General features: G+C 36.3%; 1 protein-coding gene across 1 annotated transcript in view; it reads left to right on the forward strand.

The window, feature by feature from the left end:
• The window catches only part of KPNA3 (karyopherin subunit alpha 3), a 95,466-nt gene extending 79,363 nt beyond the window's left edge, over positions 1 to 16,103 (forward strand). Inside the window, exons 11-17 of the mRNA XM_028106889.2 lie at positions 5,507 to 5,638; positions 6,843 to 6,971; positions 9,131 to 9,235; positions 9,328 to 9,399; positions 9,549 to 9,711; positions 11,580 to 11,674; positions 13,559 to 16,103. Of these exons, the coding sequence (XP_027962690.1) occupies positions 5,507 to 5,638; positions 6,843 to 6,971; positions 9,131 to 9,235; positions 9,328 to 9,399; positions 9,549 to 9,711; positions 11,580 to 11,674; positions 13,559 to 13,657 (795 nt within the window). The 3' untranslated portion in view covers positions 13,658 to 16,103. The remainder of the gene's footprint in view (positions 1 to 5,506; positions 5,639 to 6,842; positions 6,972 to 9,130; positions 9,236 to 9,327; positions 9,400 to 9,548; positions 9,712 to 11,579; positions 11,675 to 13,558) is intronic.
• Positions 16,104 to 17,886: the final 1,783 nt, after the last annotated feature.

Here is a 17,886-nt window from a genome sequence, read left to right on the forward strand (position 1 = left end):
TGAGTCTGTGCATATATGCCTTCTATTTCGTGTCTAGAGATCAGCTTTCTAGCGGTCTTCAAGTATCTGAAATATTAGCTGAAGTAAAAACTTTTAAAGCTTTCTAGTAGAGAAAAAACAGACATGAATAGTGAAAAAGTAGCCCAGGATTACTGAAGACTTTGTTGGCACATTATTAATCAGATGATTAACTGGAAGAAGAGTATACTCATTGACTATTAGTGGCTGTAAAAGCGAGATAGTTCAGTAGTTTAGCATGGAAATCATGAAAAAGGGAAAACCAAGAAAAAAGAATAGTAGAGGGGGAGGGTGTAAAATAACAGAAGCAGCTTACATGGGAAAAGGCAACAAAAGGTAAAATTATAAGCATCAGAGATAGAGCGGCTGTTAGCCTGATAATGGAGATGAGAAAAGCAAACTTTGATGAAAACAGAAGAAGCTAGAGTGGCCTGATAATCACATGCTATGAACTTCAAAGTTTGTAGAACTTTTTTAATATGAAATTTTCAGGGGCACCTTGGTGGCTCAGTCGGTTAAGCATCCAACTCTTGATTTTGGCTCAGGTAATGATCTCAGGGTCCTGAGATCCGAGTTTTGCATCAGGCTTTGCACTGGGTGTGGAGCCTGCTTAAGATTCTCACCCCCTCTCCCTCTGCCCTTCCTCTTGATCCTGCACATTGATGCGCGCTCGTGTGCTAGCTCGCTCTCTCTCAAAAAATGAAATAAAAAACATTTTTAAGTAAAATGAAATTTTCAGTGAAGACCCAATTATATTACTAAACAAAATTTAAGAGAGACTAGAGATGTCTGCAGTTTCAGGAGGCCTAGGACTTCGCTGTAGCTTACCTTCCCCTACCGGTTTTTCAGATATTGTTGTGGAGATCCCACTGAAAATTATTAACTGACCTCTGCTAAGAAACCTTAACTATTTCATTTTTTCTAGGCCTCTGAATATTAGAAAAACGTGGTCTTCTGCTAGTAGTAGGTGCCACATGATGGAGAAAAGGTTACATTTTATTTAGCAGCCTCCTAAAATACAGGCCAAGGCAACCAGTATTGTTTTGTGAACATGGTTTATTCAAACACACTATTACGGATAGGTATTTAGGCTATTTCCTGAATTTTGCAAATATAAATAACATAGTAAATAATCCTGTGTATTTTCATATTATTGGAGATACACCTAAGGGTGAATCCCTAGAAACAGGATTGCTAGGTCAAAGAGTGAATGCATTATAATTTTGTTATATACTGCCCAAATTCCTTGTCTTAGAGGCTATGCCATTTTGTATTCCCCAGCAGCACCATAAAGTGACTTTCTCCATAGCCTTACAAATAGAATGTGGTGTCACATTTTTAATTTTTGCCAGTCTGATAAGTAAGAAACTGTGTATCAAGTTTTAATTTGCATTTCTTTTTTTTTTTAATGAGTGACATTGGACATGATTTCATATATTTAAGGGCCATTTTCAAATCTTTGCAAATAGCCTGTTTTTCTATCGGATTTTTGTCCTTTTTCCTTAGCTTTTAAGAGTTCTTTATATATTAAGGATATTAGGTCTTTATTTGTGATACATATTTCAGGTATTTTTCTAATTTGTCTTTTGTCATCGATATATTTTGCCATGCAGACTTTTTGCTTTTTATGTAAACAAATTTATCAGTCTCTTCTTTTGTTGAATCTAAATTTGTTTCCTAAGTTAATAGGTTTTTTATTATGTTAAGCAAATATCCATAAAATCCTATTTTGAGTGTTGACATCAAGAATGGGTGTTGAGGGGCACCTGGGTGGCTCAGTCAGTTAAGTGTCCAACTCTTGATTTCTACTTGGGTCATGATCTCAGGGTTGTGAGACTGAGGTCTGTGTCAGGCTCCCCACTGGGTATGGAGCCTGCTTAAGATTCTCTCTCTCCCTCTCCCCCCTGACTCCCCCCTTTAAAAAAAAAAGAATGGGTGTTGAATTTTTCAGTGTCTGTGGAGATAACCATGATTTTTCTCCTTAAATCTGCTAATGTAACATATTAATGATATTTCTAAAATTGAACCATCTTTCATTTCTTTTTTTTTAAGATTTATGTATTTATTTATGAGAGAGAGGGAGGGAGAACGTGAGCAGGGGAAGGGACAGAGGGAGAGAGAAAATCCCAAGCAGACTCCCTGTTGAGCACGGAGCCCCATACAGAGCTTGATCTCATAACTGCAAGATCATGACCTGAGCCAAAACCAGGAGTCAGACACTCAACCAACTGAGCCACCCAGGCACCCCCCAATCTTTGCATTTCTTAAATAATTCCACTTGATCATCATACATTGTTTTCTTAGTGTGGTATGGGATCCTGTTCACTAATGTTTTAGTTAGAATTTTTACACCAGTATTCACATAAGTGATACTGGTTTGCAGTTTTACTTTCATGCTATCTTTATGAGGCATTAATGTTATGTTTGTATTGCTTTTTTTAATGTTTAGGTATTAACATTATGCTTCCTTTATTTTTTTATGCTCTAAAACAATTTATATAACATTGGGTCTGTCTGATCTTTGAAGAATGGTAGTGTTTCCCTTGGAACTTTGGGTGTTAGTACTACATGGGGTTAGTTCCTTGATGATTTTTTTATCTTTGCTATGGACATTATCTTGCTTAAGGTGTCTCTCTCTTCTGAGGTCAGTTTTTGTAAACTGTTGTCCTGGGAAATTATTCATTTCATCTAGATTTTCAACTTTACTTCCACTTACTATTTACTATTCTTTTATTTTTAGCCTTTTTGAATTACTTAATTTTAGATGTGTCTCTTGTACACAGCATAGAACTGGCTTCTGTCTTGGGAGCCAATTTAAGAATCTTTTTCTTGTTTATAGGTGAGTTAATACTGTTCATATTGTTTGATATGTTTAGCTTCAACTCTGTCACGTTATTTTGTATAGTATTTTGAGTGTTTAATTTTCTATTTAGTGTGCTCTTTTTTTCTTAAAAGGTTCGTTTTTGTTCTAATGTTACCTTTATGCTTACACCTTTTATAATGCCCTTTTCTTCTATCTGATTTTAATAATATTTTTTGACTCCTAATACCTATACAATAATTGAGGAGCTTATTTGTTTTCTCCTTCCTCTTGCCTCATTCTCCCATTTTTGTATCTGCTTATCTTTTGCCAAATACAGGAAATTTTCTGCCATTATTTCTTTAAATATTTTTCAGCTCCACTTCTCTTGGGACTCTTGATGGCACAGTGTTAGATCTTTTGTTATTGTTCTACAACTCTCATGAAGTTTGTTTTTCCTGTTAATCAGATTGGGTGATTTGTATTGATCTATCTTTGAATTTGTGGATTTTTTTTCCCTTTTTCAATTTTACTAGTGAGTCCTTCCAGTGAGTCTTAAATTTGGGTTACTTACTTTTTCCATTTAAAATTTTCTGTTTGGTTCTTCTTTATATCTTTTGTTTCTTTGCTGAGATTTCCTATATTTATTTGTTTTAAATATATTCCTAATTGTTCACTGAAGTATTTTTATGATAGTTCCTTGAAAATCTTTGTCAGATAATTCTGATATCTGTGTCATCTCGGTATTGACATCTGTTGACTGTCTTTTCCCTTTTGAGTTGAGAGGTTCCTGGTTCTTGGTATGACAAGTTATTTTTCATTTGTAAGCCTGCACATTTTGGGTGTTATGCGACTCTGGTTTCTATATAAATCTTATTACCTGTTACTGCCAGACTTGGTAGTAGACAGGCTTTGCCCACACATGCAACATCTGCAGACACCCTTCAGTAGGGAGGCCTGAGTGCTGGGTGGGATGGTAGGTGGGCTCAGCTCTCAGGCGTAGCTCCCTTCTGTCCTCCCATTTTTGAAGTTGCAATATTTCTATTTCTTCAGAACATATACCATTTATAAATTATTCTTCCACTCTTATCCCACATTTATTTTAGTCTGTGATCTACAATGAAATATTTCCTCAGGCATCTCTTAGTTGAATGAAGCTCATTCTCTAGTGCAGAAGGTGTCAGCATATTTTCCTGAAAAGGACAAGTAGTAAATATCATGGGCTTTTGGAACCACATGGTCTCTGTCCCAGTAATGTGAGATAGTTTTACTAGGATATGTTACTTTTAAACACTTTACTCTCTTCCCCTCTCCTCTTCTCTGAAGTCTCACGTAGGCTTGGGGCAGGAGGCCCAGACAAAAACTAGAATTTAATTTTTTCTTTTCTTACACGTAATTTGAAATTTGTAGTCTTCTCTGACTCCTACTAATGCTGAGGGTGTGGGCTATATGTGTTTGTTTTTAAGATTTTATTATTTATTTATTTGAGAGAGAGAGGGCGCGCAAGCAGGGGGAAGAGGCAGAGGGAGAAGCAGACACCCCACTAAGCGGGAAGCCCAGTGCAGGACTCGATCCCAGGGCTCTGAGATCATGACCTGAGCTGAGGGCAGATGCTTAACCAACTGAGCCACCCAAGCACTCCTATATGTGGTTTTATTTGCTCTTTTTATTCATCTCTTTACTTTTTGAAGGATATATAGATGGGTTTTAATTCAGGTGGCATTATTTTAAAGCAACAGAATGTCTTTAATTTGGATACCTTAGTAAGAAACATCTCCAGATTTCACATGAGATAAGATCTGTGCTTACATATAAACTCTTTGACTTTGAGTGAGTCAACAAACTTGAGTCTTTCTTTTATTATTTGCAAAATCAGATGGGTATAGGGCATGGTTTATACTCTCTGCTCTTCACTTGGAGACCTTTTTCAAGGGCTTTGCAAATAATTAGTTTTTCCCCCAAAGTTAAAATGCCAACTTATTTCTTTTAACTGTTTACTTTAATAGCCTGAAAAATTAATTATATTGCTAAACATGTTTGAAAACCACTAGTATCTTTTTGGTCTTTTCTAGCCATGAAGCAGCTGGTATATGGTCTTGTTCTGTATATAAAGTGTTTCCTTATGATTATTAGGTACTCAGTTTGTGGGGCAGAGAGAAAAACTTCTCTGCCTGTTGTTGTTTTTTTTTTTTAAGATTTATTTATTTATTTTAGAGAGAGAGAGCGCACGGGCATGCACAAAAGCAGGGAGAGAGGCAGAAGGAAAGGGAGAGAATCTCAAGCAGGCTCAACTCCCTACTCAGCGCAGAGCCTGATGCGGGGCTCGATCTCACCACCCTGAGATCATGACCTGAGCCAAAATCAAGAGTCGGATGCTTAACCGAAGGAGCCACCCAGGCGCCCCTTGGCCTGTTTTTAAATTCATCTCTCTGATATATAAAGGCAGAAGTTAGGGTAGAAATTGTCTCAGACTTCTGTCTCATATTTGTGAAGAATGATCTGAGGTGGGTAGGCATTGAGAAAGTTCTGTGCTGCTTAGTAGATTTATCAGGTAAGCAGATATTTTTGCCACCAAACTAAAACATAAAGTTTAATTACTTTTTATGTCACTACCCCTGAGGTATGTTAATGTATTTTAAGCATTCAAACAAATACCTAAACTGGTAATTCTTTTTTTACTTTCTGTAGATTCTTGTAGATACTGTTTGGGCTCTGTCATACCTGACAGATGGAGGTAATGAGCAGATACAGATGGTTATTGATTCAGGGGTTGTGCCATTTCTTGTGCCCCTTCTGAGCCACCAGGAAGTGAAAGTTCAAGTAAGTATCTTACTTTTCTTACTTGTATAGAATTGTGTTTACTATATAACCTGTTAACTTGAACACCAGGCTTCAGTTCTGTCTCTATGTACATATCTTCCATATTTCTCCTCTATTTTACTGAAGCTGATTTTGTTGGTTTCCAAATCTTTATCTCACCCAGATTCTTTGCAGAGTTTCAAACTGACAATAGCCAGTTGTTGTTGAGGTCTCAGACATCTCCTCTAAGAAGGAGATGGCTTTTCTAAATGACAATTCCATTGCCATTTTAACCAGACAAAATTAAAATGTATCGTCTTCTCCCACAAACCTGCTCCTCTTTATATATCCCCTTTCAGTAGACCACATAGGCCAAGCTTGAAACCTTGATTCCTCCTTTCATTTACCCTCCATTACAGAGTCCTGTTAATTCTTACTTTTTATAGCTTTCAAATCTGTCTGCCCGTTATGTATCTAGAGCTACTGATTTAGTTCAAGACTCTTTTTTTTCCCCTCCAAATAATTGCAGCAGCATCCTAGCTGCATTTCCTCCTCTCTCCTTTCTCCTCACTCTAATTAGGGGTAGGTGGCTGATAGATATTCATTCCACTTCTGCCAAAGTGATTGTCTAGATGGAAATATGTGCCCATTCCAGGCCTTTATTAAAATATTTCTGTGGGGGCGCCTGGGTGGCTCAGTTGGTTAAGCGACTGCGTTCGGCTCAGGTCATGATCCTGGAGTCCCGGGATCGAGTCCCGCATCGGGCTCCCTGCTCAGCAGGGAGTCTCCTTCTCCCTCTGACCCTCCCCCCTCTCATGTACTCTCTCTCTCTCATTCTCATTCTCTCAAAATAATAAATAAATCTTTAAAAAAAATATTTCTGTGGTACTAAATTAGTAATAGATTAAAAATAGCTGCTATTAAAATGAACCTTTACTTTTTATTTTTTTTGAAACTTTACTTTTTAAATTTTCATTTCTTTTTAGTTTTTGAATCTTTTCAGAAGTTTTTCACACAATTTTTCTATATTATAGTTCCATTTTTTACAAGACTTATTTAAAATTCACAGTTGCCTCTCAGTTCTATGTAGTACTTTTCTAAGAATACAGTAAGTATCAATCATTTACCCCTTGCATTTTTACATTTTCTCAGGATTATGAAAAAAATAGAATCTGCTTCATCATAAACAAATAAATTTATAGAAAGTGTTTTATCCCCACCCCAGACGGCAGCCCTCCGAGCAGTTGGCAACATAGTGACTGGCACCGATGAGCAGACCCAGGTCGTTCTCAACTGTGATGTCCTGTCGCACTTCCCAAATCTCTTATCACACCCAAAAGAGAAGATAAATAAGGTAAGGCATATAATTGTCTCACTGGTGCATTTCTTTCTCTCTGTATATTTCATTTTTAACTGTCCCCTTGTTTTCTGTTGCTATTTGTTCGATCATGATTGTCTTCAAAACCACTGTAGTTAAGATGAGAATTATTTCAAATCACCTCTGCAGTTATTTTGTTATAAGTGCTGCCCTGATAAAATAACCAGTGTTTTTATTTAAATAGATTGGGCAGTAGCAAGAATCAGTAAATTAGTAGCCACTAAGTGAGAATACATACAGAATCTCTCATTGGATGGCTGGTATCTTTTATATACAGAGAGATCATAATTTAATCTCCCTATGAAATTAGATTGGACCAAAAGAGGCAATGCCTAAATTAAAGGATCAAAAAAGTCTTTTTTAAAATTTCAAAGTTGAGATATAAACTTATTATTAATTGTTTAAATATATACTTCAGTACTTAATTCCTTTTGTGTCTGCCTTATTTTACATTGCATAATTTTTTTAAGGTTCATCCGTGTTGGAGCATATATCAGAACTTCATTTCTTTTTATAGCTGAATAAATATTCCATTGTACATATATACCACATTCTGTTTATCCATTCATCTGTTGATGGACACTTGGAGTTTTTCTGCCTTTTGGCTGTTGTAAATAATGTTGCAGTGAACACTGGCATGCAAGTGGCTATTTGGGTCCCTGCTTTCAGTTCTTTTGGGTATATATATCTAGGAGTAGAACTGCCCAGTCATATGGTAATTCTATGTTTGGCTTTTTGAGGAACTGCCAAATTGTTTTCCGTAGCGGCTACACCATTTTATGTTTCCACAAGCACTGTATGAGGGTTCCAATTCCTTTTTTTAAATTATTATCATAGCCATCCTAGTAGTTGTGAAATGATGTCTCGTGGTTTTGATTTGCATTTAGTTTAATGTAGTTTTATCTGCCTGAAATGCCACCATCCCCAAAACCAACAGAATTGATCATTTCTTCTGTGTCATAGCTATATTTCTATAGTTACTCAACTATAATTTGACAGTTGGATTCTTAAGAAAAGCATATTGTCAAAAAGTGCATTTTATGAATACATTTGTTCCAATGAAAAGAAAGAAGCCAGAGTCTTTTAGACTCTGGGCCAGTTATTTTTACTGTAGAAATTTCAATAATATAGGTGATTTTTACAGCTAAATGTATTCCATAATTGGAAACAGAGCTGAGAAGTGAGGAAGCCGGACAGAAGTGGGTACAGAGAAGTTCTGGCCTGTGATTGATATGCTCTGAGTGAAGGTATCATGGGGGAAAGAAAAAGGGTTCGTATAGATACCCACTCAGCCTCAGCAGCCAGTTAGTCTCCTCAGAGGTTTTTCACCTTGAGCATTTGTGTTATTTGCACTTGGGATCATCATGGGACCCTCAAGGTGGAATTTCGCTCAGCATAATACCCTCCAGTTCCATTCACGTCGTTGCAAATGGCAAGATCTCATTCCTTTTGATGGCTGCATAATATTCCATTGTATTCCCTCAGCATTTTTCTAAACATTTATTTATTTTAGAGAAAGAGCGTGAGCACACATGAATGAGTGAGTGAGTGCAGTGCGGGGGAGGGGGGGGCCTAGGGAGAGAGAAAATCCCAAGCAGACTCCCCACTGAGTGCAGAGCCCAACGTGGGGCTCGATCCCAGGACCCTGAAATCATGACCTGAGCCCAAATCAAGAGCCAGACATTTAACCAACTAAGCCACCCAGGCACCCCATATTCCCTCAGCATTTTAGTTTGAAATTTTTCAAACCTACAGGAAATTTGCAAGAATAATATAGTGAGCACCCATATACTCTAAACACTGATTTACCAATTGTTAACATTTTAACCACAATTGGATGGCAAAATAACTTTACAGTTAACTTTTTTAATTGTAGAAGAAGAGACAACATTTGACACTAAAATTAAAATAGAACCTGGTTTGTGACTTATAAATCCTTTAAGGTTATAATAGTTTTCTTATAACTTGTTTAAAATGAGAGATTCTGTGTCACCTAATTGCTTTTTGGATGCATTCCCCCTAATGCAACTCAAGTGATGTTGTTACAGTATATGTAAACTACGTTAAAATAAAAATACAAATGCATTAAAAATAATTTTTCAAACAAAGGTACCCTGTATTTTGATCAATTATAGGAAGCAGTGTGGTTCCTTTCCAACATAACGGCAGGCAACCAGCAACAAGTTCAAGCTGTAATAGATGCTGGATTAATTCCTATGATTATTCATCAGCTTGCTAAGGTCAGTGGTATTATGAGTTTATCATGTACATTAATATAACCAAGATTTTTTGAATAAAGAATTCATATAATTATTTCTTTTTTAACCTTCAGGGGGATTTTGGAACACAAAAAGAAGCTGCTTGGGCAATTAGCAACTTAACGATAAGTGGCAGAAAAGATCAAGTGAGTTTGGAGAAACTATTAGGATTGTTAATACTGAAAAGTATACTACTCTTTTGTTTAGGAGCTGCTGATTGTTTATAAGCCCTGTGCTATGTTCTTTTTGGGGGAAAGATAATTATATAAATAAAAATGTTTCTTTTGTTGCCTAGGTTGAGTACCTTGTACAGCAGAATGTAATACCACCATTCTGTAATTTACTGTCAGTGAAAGATTCTCAAGTTGTTCAGGTGGTCCTTGATGGTCTGAAAAACATTCTGATAATGGCTGGTGATGAAGCAAGCACAATAGCTGAAATCATAGAAGAATGTGGAGGTAAGAGTGGATTGAAGAAAAATAGTTGAGCACTGGAATGCTGAAATAGTAGTTCCCTTAAAGACAACTAATTAGGAAGAAAACTGTCAGGAGACATTGCTGTTCCATCATCAAAGTATGTTGCTGTCCTTTGTTTGCTATGTTAGCATTCCAGGAGGATTTTCCAGCAAGCATTAGTCCATACTTTGGAAAAACTGGTTGTGAAGGTCACTCCGTGCCTTCCTAGAGGTTTATGTTGCTTTTTAGGTAACATAAACACTCCTCTTGAAGTCACAGTGCGTGAGAGCAAATTAAAAGCTCAAGAACCACTACAGGAGAGAAACATAAGCTTTGTTTAATCCAGCATTTCTTAGAATCCGTGATAGTAAAACACTTTTTTCATGTTACACCTAATATCATGTGATTCTGTGGACCTTACTTTGTGAAATACTATTCCATATTGTTGGAAAAGGTTAATGATTTCAGAATCATCTAGGTATTTTACTTCAGTCTTAAAATTGCTAGAGCTGCATGCTGAACTTAATGCCACAGAAGTTACTTTGAAATTTTAATGAGAAAACTGTGATTTGAAATATTACATTAATTATTTCTCTGATAATGACATATGAAATGTATTTTTAAAAGTTTTATTTTTAAAGGTACCTGTTCAAATATGTATTCAATTGCCCAAACCTTAAATTAATTCATTCTATTGTCATGTTTTATTTTGTATATTTTATTGACTATTATGTGTAGTTATACTACCCAATTTATTTTTTAAGAGAAAGCAAACACAATAGCATCATAAAATATTCAGACTGGAAGTACTTTCTCAATAACAAGAAGAAATTACCCTGGAGATGTTAAGGAGTTTTATCTATGGTCATAGAAGTAGATCTTCATACTATTAATTCACTGCTCATTCTGGTTTTAAGATATTTTGAGATAATTTAAAATTAGCATTGTAGTCTAATACAGAACAGTTAACCCCAGAGAGTTTAAGATGCAGAATTGTAACTCTTTGGCTTTTTATCAGTGTAGTTGTTTTGGTCTATGGGAGATATAATTAGGATACATATTTACTTAGTGTTTTATAATTTTATAAAGAACTTTACATCCATTATCTTTGACACTTATATTCCCATTTTTGTGGTTCTTTTAATTACTATATAAAGAAAAATGCAACTATTTCAAAATTAGCTAAAAAGACATTTCATGGAAGAATACTGTTAAGGATGTAAATTTATAGACTTGTGCATGTGATGCATGGAGTAAATATATTGGGAATAGAAATGAAGGCATTCTATAGTTTTGAAAAATTGTTCCCGAATTTCATTGTGGCTATAAGATATAAGTACCCTATTTGATTGTTTTGTTAAAAGAAATTACTTCAAAATGTAAAGCTTTGCCTTCTATTTATATCAGTTAATCATGAAGTTTCTGAAAACTTGTATAAAAGTAATAACATTTGGAAAACAAAGGGAAAGTTAAAAAATTACATAGTGTGCTTCCACTAAAACATTCTGGGGAGGCCTTGGTTCGAATTCTGTCACTGACTTGCCATGTAACCTGAAGTAAATCGCTTTACACCTCTGCACCATAGCTTCCTCATCTGTCAGATGGAGTGCTTAGGTGTTTTTTTTTTACTGTCTGCCTCAGATACAAATGTACCTCAGGGTTTCTAGAGGAAGAAATTAGTGGGATGCTGGTCCTCCAACCAGAGCAGCTCAGAGTTTTATCTGTTTTTTTTTTTTTTTTTTAAGAAAACTGTCATCTTTGGGGAGTGGTGGGAAGAAGGTGTTCTGAGTTCTTTTGGATTTTCCATGGTGAGAATGAACACAGTTTTTATTTGTGTCTGCTTGATTATTTGATTTTTTTGTTTTTATCAGGTTTGGAGAAAATTGAAGTTTTACAGCAACATGAAAATGAAGACATATATAAATTAGCATTTGAAATCATAGATCAGTATTTCTCTGGTGATGATGTAAGTATACATTAAAGTATGGTATGCCTGCATGTACATTAAAACCTGGACATACTCTAAGTTTACTAAGAATTTTCCTTTTATCATTAATACGACAAGTTTATACTATATTTCCATCAGATACTCTTGAGGTGGCATTTTCTAGTTATTTTTAATAATCTAAATTTTAAAAAATTAATAATTGTTTTCCATCAGTTTTTTTATTTTTATTTTTTTAAGATTTTATTTATTTATTTGACAGAGAGAGCACAAGAGGGGGGAGAAGCAGAGGGAGAGGGAGAAGCAGGCTCCCCACTGAGCAGGGAGCCCGATACGGGGCTCCAATCCCAGGACCCTGGGATCATGCATGACCTGAGCCGAAGGCAGATGCTTAAACGACTGACTGAACCACCCAGGTGCCCCCATCAATCAGTTTTTTTTAAATACTGTGTCTGAAACATCATTATAAGGTAAAAATACAAAAATGGGTCTTCGAGGGGTACCTGGCTGGCTCAGTCAGTAAAGCATGAGACTTGATCTCAGGGTTGCAAGTTTGAGCCCCACGTTGGGCATAGAGATTACTTAAAAAAAAAAACAAAACAGTTCTTGTTGCATTTGTAATCTGTTAAATGGGAAGAAATAGTACAGTTGACTTTGAACAAGTGTTTGAACTGCACAGGTCCACTTATAGGTAGTTTTTTTATATATATATAAATACAGTACAGTACTGTAAATGTATTTTCTGGGGCACCTGCATAACTCAGTCAGTTAAGCATCTGACTAGGTCAGGTCATGATCTCAGGGTCCTGGGATGGAGCCCCATTGGGGCTCCCCACTCAGCGGGGAGTCTGCTTATCCCTCTGTCCCCCTGCTCATGCTCTCTGTCTCTCTCTCAAATAAAATCTTTCAAAAAACTATTTTCTCTTTCTTATGATTTTCTTAGTAACATTTTCTTTTCTCTAGCTTACTTCATTATAAAAATACAGTATATAATATGTATAACATACAAAATATGTGTTAAATCAACTGTTTGTTATCGGTAAGGCTTCCAGCCAACAGTAGGCTATTTGTAGTTAAGTTTTGAGGAGTCAGAAGTTATACTTGGATTTTTGACTCTGCACTGGGGAGGGGTTGGTGCCCCTAGCCCCCGGTGTTTTTTCAAAGGTCAACTGTAATCATAGAAATGATGTGTGTTCAGATAGGTAAAATAAATCTACAGATACAGAAACTTAAGAATGGGCCAGGGAAGGGGGAGGGGGTAAAAAAAGTTGGAGCAATTTTTAAATGTGTGTTCAGTTTAATTAAATTATTAAATTACTTGGGGCACCTGGGTGGCTCAGTCAGTTGAGCGTCCAACTCTTAGACTCTTGATTTTGGCTCAGGTTATGATTCAGGGTCATTAGATTGAGCCCCACTTTGGGCTCCGGGGTCAGCAGGGAGTCTTCTGGAGATTTTCTCTCCCTCTGCCCTTACCCCTGGCTCTCATGCCCGCACTCTCTCTAAAATAAATAAATCTTAAAAAAAAAAAAAGTAAATTGCGGGGGCGCCTGGGTGGCTCAGTCGTTAAGCATCTGCCTTCGGCTCAGGTCATGATCCCAGGGTCCTGGGATCGAGCCCTGCATCAGGCTCCCTGCTCAGCGGGAAGCCTGCTTCTCCCTCTCCCACTCCCCCTGCTTGTGTTCCCTCTCTCGCTGTGTCTCTCTGTCAAATAAAGAAATAAAAATCTTCAAAAAAAAATAAATTGTTAAATTTCTTAATATTATTATTGATTTATTTAAATATTTTTATTGATTGAAACATACAGAATGATTATACAACATTTGTATAGAACTCTTGTAAGGAGTTCTGCTTATACCACATGTAGTATCTTAACATAATAAGGACTTTTTTTTTTGCTTTTTATAGATTGATGAAGATCCTAGCCTCATTCCTGAAGCAACACAAGGAGGTACTTACAATTTTGACCCAACAGCCAACCTTCAAACAAAAGAATTTAATTTTTAAGTTCAGTTGAGTGCAGCATCTTTCCCAATTCAATACGAAGCACCACCAGATGGCTACCAAATGACAAGAAGAAGAACAACAAAAGGCTCCAAAACACACATGCCTCTTCGTTTTGATGCTTCTAAAGCAAGCCATGTCTCAGTCACTTTGCAGTTGCCAAAAGTTACTATCACATGGACTGTAAATGCATATGCATGATTTCCTAAACTGTTTTAGAATTCTCCTTAACAATCTCAACTACCCTATTTTTCCCTGTTCCCTGGTGCCACACGCTGACAACTGCAGTCTCCAGTTTAGAATATTCCATAGTGGTGGCATGTCAGCTGCCCACTTGATATTCCTTTGGAAAATGGTGCGCTGTGGATCAAGACACTTTGGTATGATGCATATACACGTTGGAAGACTTTAAAGAGGTGCAGTCTGATCTGAGCCTCCATCATTGTCCTCCACAAACATATTTTCATATTCTTTATGTGGAAGAATAGATTTTAAAGTACAAGCCAAATGATTTTCATTGGTGGAACTGACACACAAAAAAAGTAACTTAAAAAAAGAAACTTGGTTATTGATTAAACAGATAAGTTTTAAAAAAAACTGCGTTTCATCTACCAGTAATTGATGTGTTTATTATCTGCCTCAGAAGCCAGGGTTGGAGGAAGAACTTTAGCTATGGATGGTAATGCTTTCGCCATTATACCTAATTTTTGAGAACAGCAAGCCCTATTTGACCACTCACTTCAGCCTGTGTGTTCCTGCTGTTTTGAAGTAATCAAATGCTGTGCATGGTATTTTACCTGAGCTGCAACCTGTTACGGACTTGAACTTCTGTTTAAGTTGAAAGCAAGAGTCCCTGACTATAAAGAGAAAAACAAATAAAAAACAACAAAAAACAAAGGTCTAAAGTACCGATTGGTGATGTTTAAAAAAAAAAAATCTTGCTTTCAGCTTTCAGGAGTTAATATTTTTTGTTTTAAATTGATAATTGGATATGGTTGATTTATATTGGGTTAAAACTGTGGAGCTTTCATGTTTACTGTAATTTAGTCTTAAAATATTTTTTACTTAGTAACCAGTGCTTTTGATAATGTGGTTGGCAACAAACCAGCAACTATTTAGAAGTGTTATAAAACTTCATTCTTTGACTATTGGGAAAGTTAATTCAGATCCTACTCTAAAAGCATATTCATATATTAAAAGATTCAGACAAGGATCTGTGTAGAGGAATAATCTGCAGTTATTTGACATAAACCTGATTTGCAGTGATCTTTAAGTAATTCTGCAAAATCTGGTATTACTGTGTAAAGTCCTTGCTTTTGGTAAATTGTCTGACCCAGTTATTAATGAAAGAATATAGATTTGAAAAATTTTAAACTGAATAATTTGTGCTGTCACAGAAATGGTTTTGTTGCTATTGTTTACTGGGTATAATTTCCCAATGCATTGATGTGAAGGGATAGAAAATCTAAACTAATTTAGTATCCGATGGGGGGTGTATTTACTGTGATGAAGATGAGACAGATGCCATCAGAGCTTTGTGAATCAGCTGGGGTGTTTTCACTGATAAACAACACATAGCAGGTGTGCATTCATTACAAATATATGTATCTGCCAAGGTGGAGCCACTTTAAAGAGTGAGTTTTGTCTTGTATCTAAAATGGATACAAGCGTATGTTTAAACTGCAAGATTTTTACTTGCTAGAGAATCTGTTTTAATATAGTGGTTTGGCCTCTGATTATTTATAGGTTTTATAAATTTTAGAATCAATTTCTCTTTAAGGTGGCTCAGATTTTTCAACTCTTGTGCACATAAAATTGAGTTGAAGTTCATTGTGCCTTTTTTTCTTTATCCAAATTTTGAGTTAAAGCTTCATATGGTAACTGCATCCTGTTCAGACAATAGTTGAAATTTTTGAAACTGTGTGGTGTTCCCTAAAAGTAGGAATAACAAAGTCAAAGCTAATTAAGGTCACAAACTTCGGTGAAACCCTTCAAGTCCAAATCTTCTCAATATTGTGAATTGTACCCCTTCCAGTTTAGTTTTTTCCGGACTCTCCATACTACTTACTGACAGTTACCTTTTAAATTTTGCACACATTGAGATTAAATTGGGCCTCTACTGTGCCGATTCCTATTTCCTCTTGTGTTTTAAGTGCGAACTAACATAAGTGAACATTAGCATCAAGTAGTGCAGACATATGTATGCATTTGCTTGATTCAGTTTGTTGTGACCTTATCAGTTTGGAATTGGAATTGCGCCATTTTGTAGACAAAGGAAACTAAGTATATTGCTGCACTTTTAAGTTTTCAGAACAGTGTTGAAAAATTGCATTGTTTTTATTTTTTTTTAACTCAGTTAAAAAAGACTAAACGTTCTTTCAAAAGAGGCATCTAAATGTGTTCCTAATTTTGTATATGGGCTTAGGTTTTGTAACCAATAAAAAAAAAAGCTGCTATCAAATATGATAAAATATTGAAGAACTTATTTCTAAAAGTTTCTTAATTTCCTAGTTTTGTTTTCTGCGTGGTTAAATTTAAATTTGGACTATTTTTCAGACATCAGCCGCAAGGAGGCAAATCCTGAATTAATCTTTCATTGTATTTTAATTTCTCTCTTCCACTCTAACAAACCAGGACAATAACAGTGCTAGATTTCAGAGTATTTTGTCACAAATAAGAAATACCCAGATCTTTATTAATTTCCTGAGCCATAACGGTACTGCAAACCAGGTGGCTTAAAACAGTAGGAACTTACTGTTGTACAGTTCTGGAGGCCAGAAGTCAGAAATCGAGGTGCGGGCTGGGACCCTCTCTGGAGGCTCCGGGGAGGACCCTTCTCTGTCTCTTCCCAGCTTCTGGGGTGCCTGGCAGTGCTGGGCGTTCCTCAGCTTGTAGCTGTGTCCTTCCAGCCCCCACTGCCGTCCTCGTCACGTGGCCTTCTCCCTGTGTACCTCAGGTTTAAATACCGTGACTTAGAAAGGCCATTTGAGAAAATGGTGTGATTGTGACTTTCATGAAACAAAATCAAACTTTACAGCCTGTCTAATCCTTGAGAACGAGTAACTGTGGAAGATAGTAATTGAAGTAAACTGGGAAGCTGTAATCTGTGAGATAGAGGTTGTGGCTCTCAGTGAAATCTTGGATTAATTAAAAGGACAAAAGAGGAACTGAACTTTTGAATATACAAATATTTTTACTTTAGTATAATGCCACTTCAAATTATTTTTGAAAGAAGTCAGTGTGTATAAGTAAATAAATGTGATAGTACTTTTATGTCATCTTGCCATGATTTCCTTCAGAAGAGTTTTTAGAGGATTAGTTATTTAATTATTGCAAGTGAAAATTCATGAATGTCATTTGTCTTACAGTGATGGTTATGAATTTTCATAACCCTAGTTGAACTGGGGGATTTCAATTAAATCTATTTGGAGAAAGGGAGTATAATTTCTGTACATTAAGCTCTTAAGTCTTAAGGCATATAACCCAAGGAGTGCTCTATATAACCCACCACTCATTTGTCTAAAGTTTTAAAGGAACTCTTTATGTTGTACATAAAGCTAAAAAGTAGTGGTAGAATGATTCTCAAAAAGTACTATATAGAGATAGGAGTGTATCTGTCTATGTGTATAGATGGGGCTCAGTACTATATTAAGAGAAAGTGTTTGGGGAAAGGAATGTGAGAATATAGCCTCTTCACCTCCTTTAGCCTCCTTATTTGTCCATGAAACCCCTCAACTAACTTTGACCTAAATCAGGGTTTCTCAAACCCTGCAGTATTGACATTTTAGGCTGGCTGATACTTTGGGGGGCGGGGGTGTCCTTTGCATTGTAGGATGTTTAGCAGCATCTTTAGGCTCTACCCACTAAGTACCTCTGCATTCCCCAGTCGTCATGACAACAAAAATTGTCTCCAGGCATTGCCAAATGTCTGTCCCCTGGGAGCCAAATTTGCCTGGGTGCAAACCACTGGCCTAAGTCATGCCTCTTTGTTGTGTAAAGACTCCCAGACTTTGCTCAGATGCATCAGATAAAAAGAGGAGACAAAAATACGCTTTTTCTTCATTCTCCATTTTAGGAGAAATCAGAGCCAATCCCATCACCCACCTGCAGGAACTCTTGGTAGTACTAAGCCCCATCTATTGCAAGGGACTTAGGATAGAAATGGGAATACGGAGGAACTACTAACCTTCTTGAATTCATCCTGTGGCTACAAAAAGAAGGTGTGTGAAATA

The sequence above is a fragment of the Eumetopias jubatus genome, unplaced genomic scaffold (assembly GCF_037043125.1).
Source record: "Eumetopias jubatus isolate StellerSeaLion01/CBP00866 unplaced genomic scaffold, mEumJub1_p1.0 scaffold_3, whole genome shotgun sequence".
Classification (NCBI taxonomy): domain Eukaryota; kingdom Metazoa; phylum Chordata; class Mammalia; order Carnivora; family Otariidae; genus Eumetopias; species Eumetopias jubatus.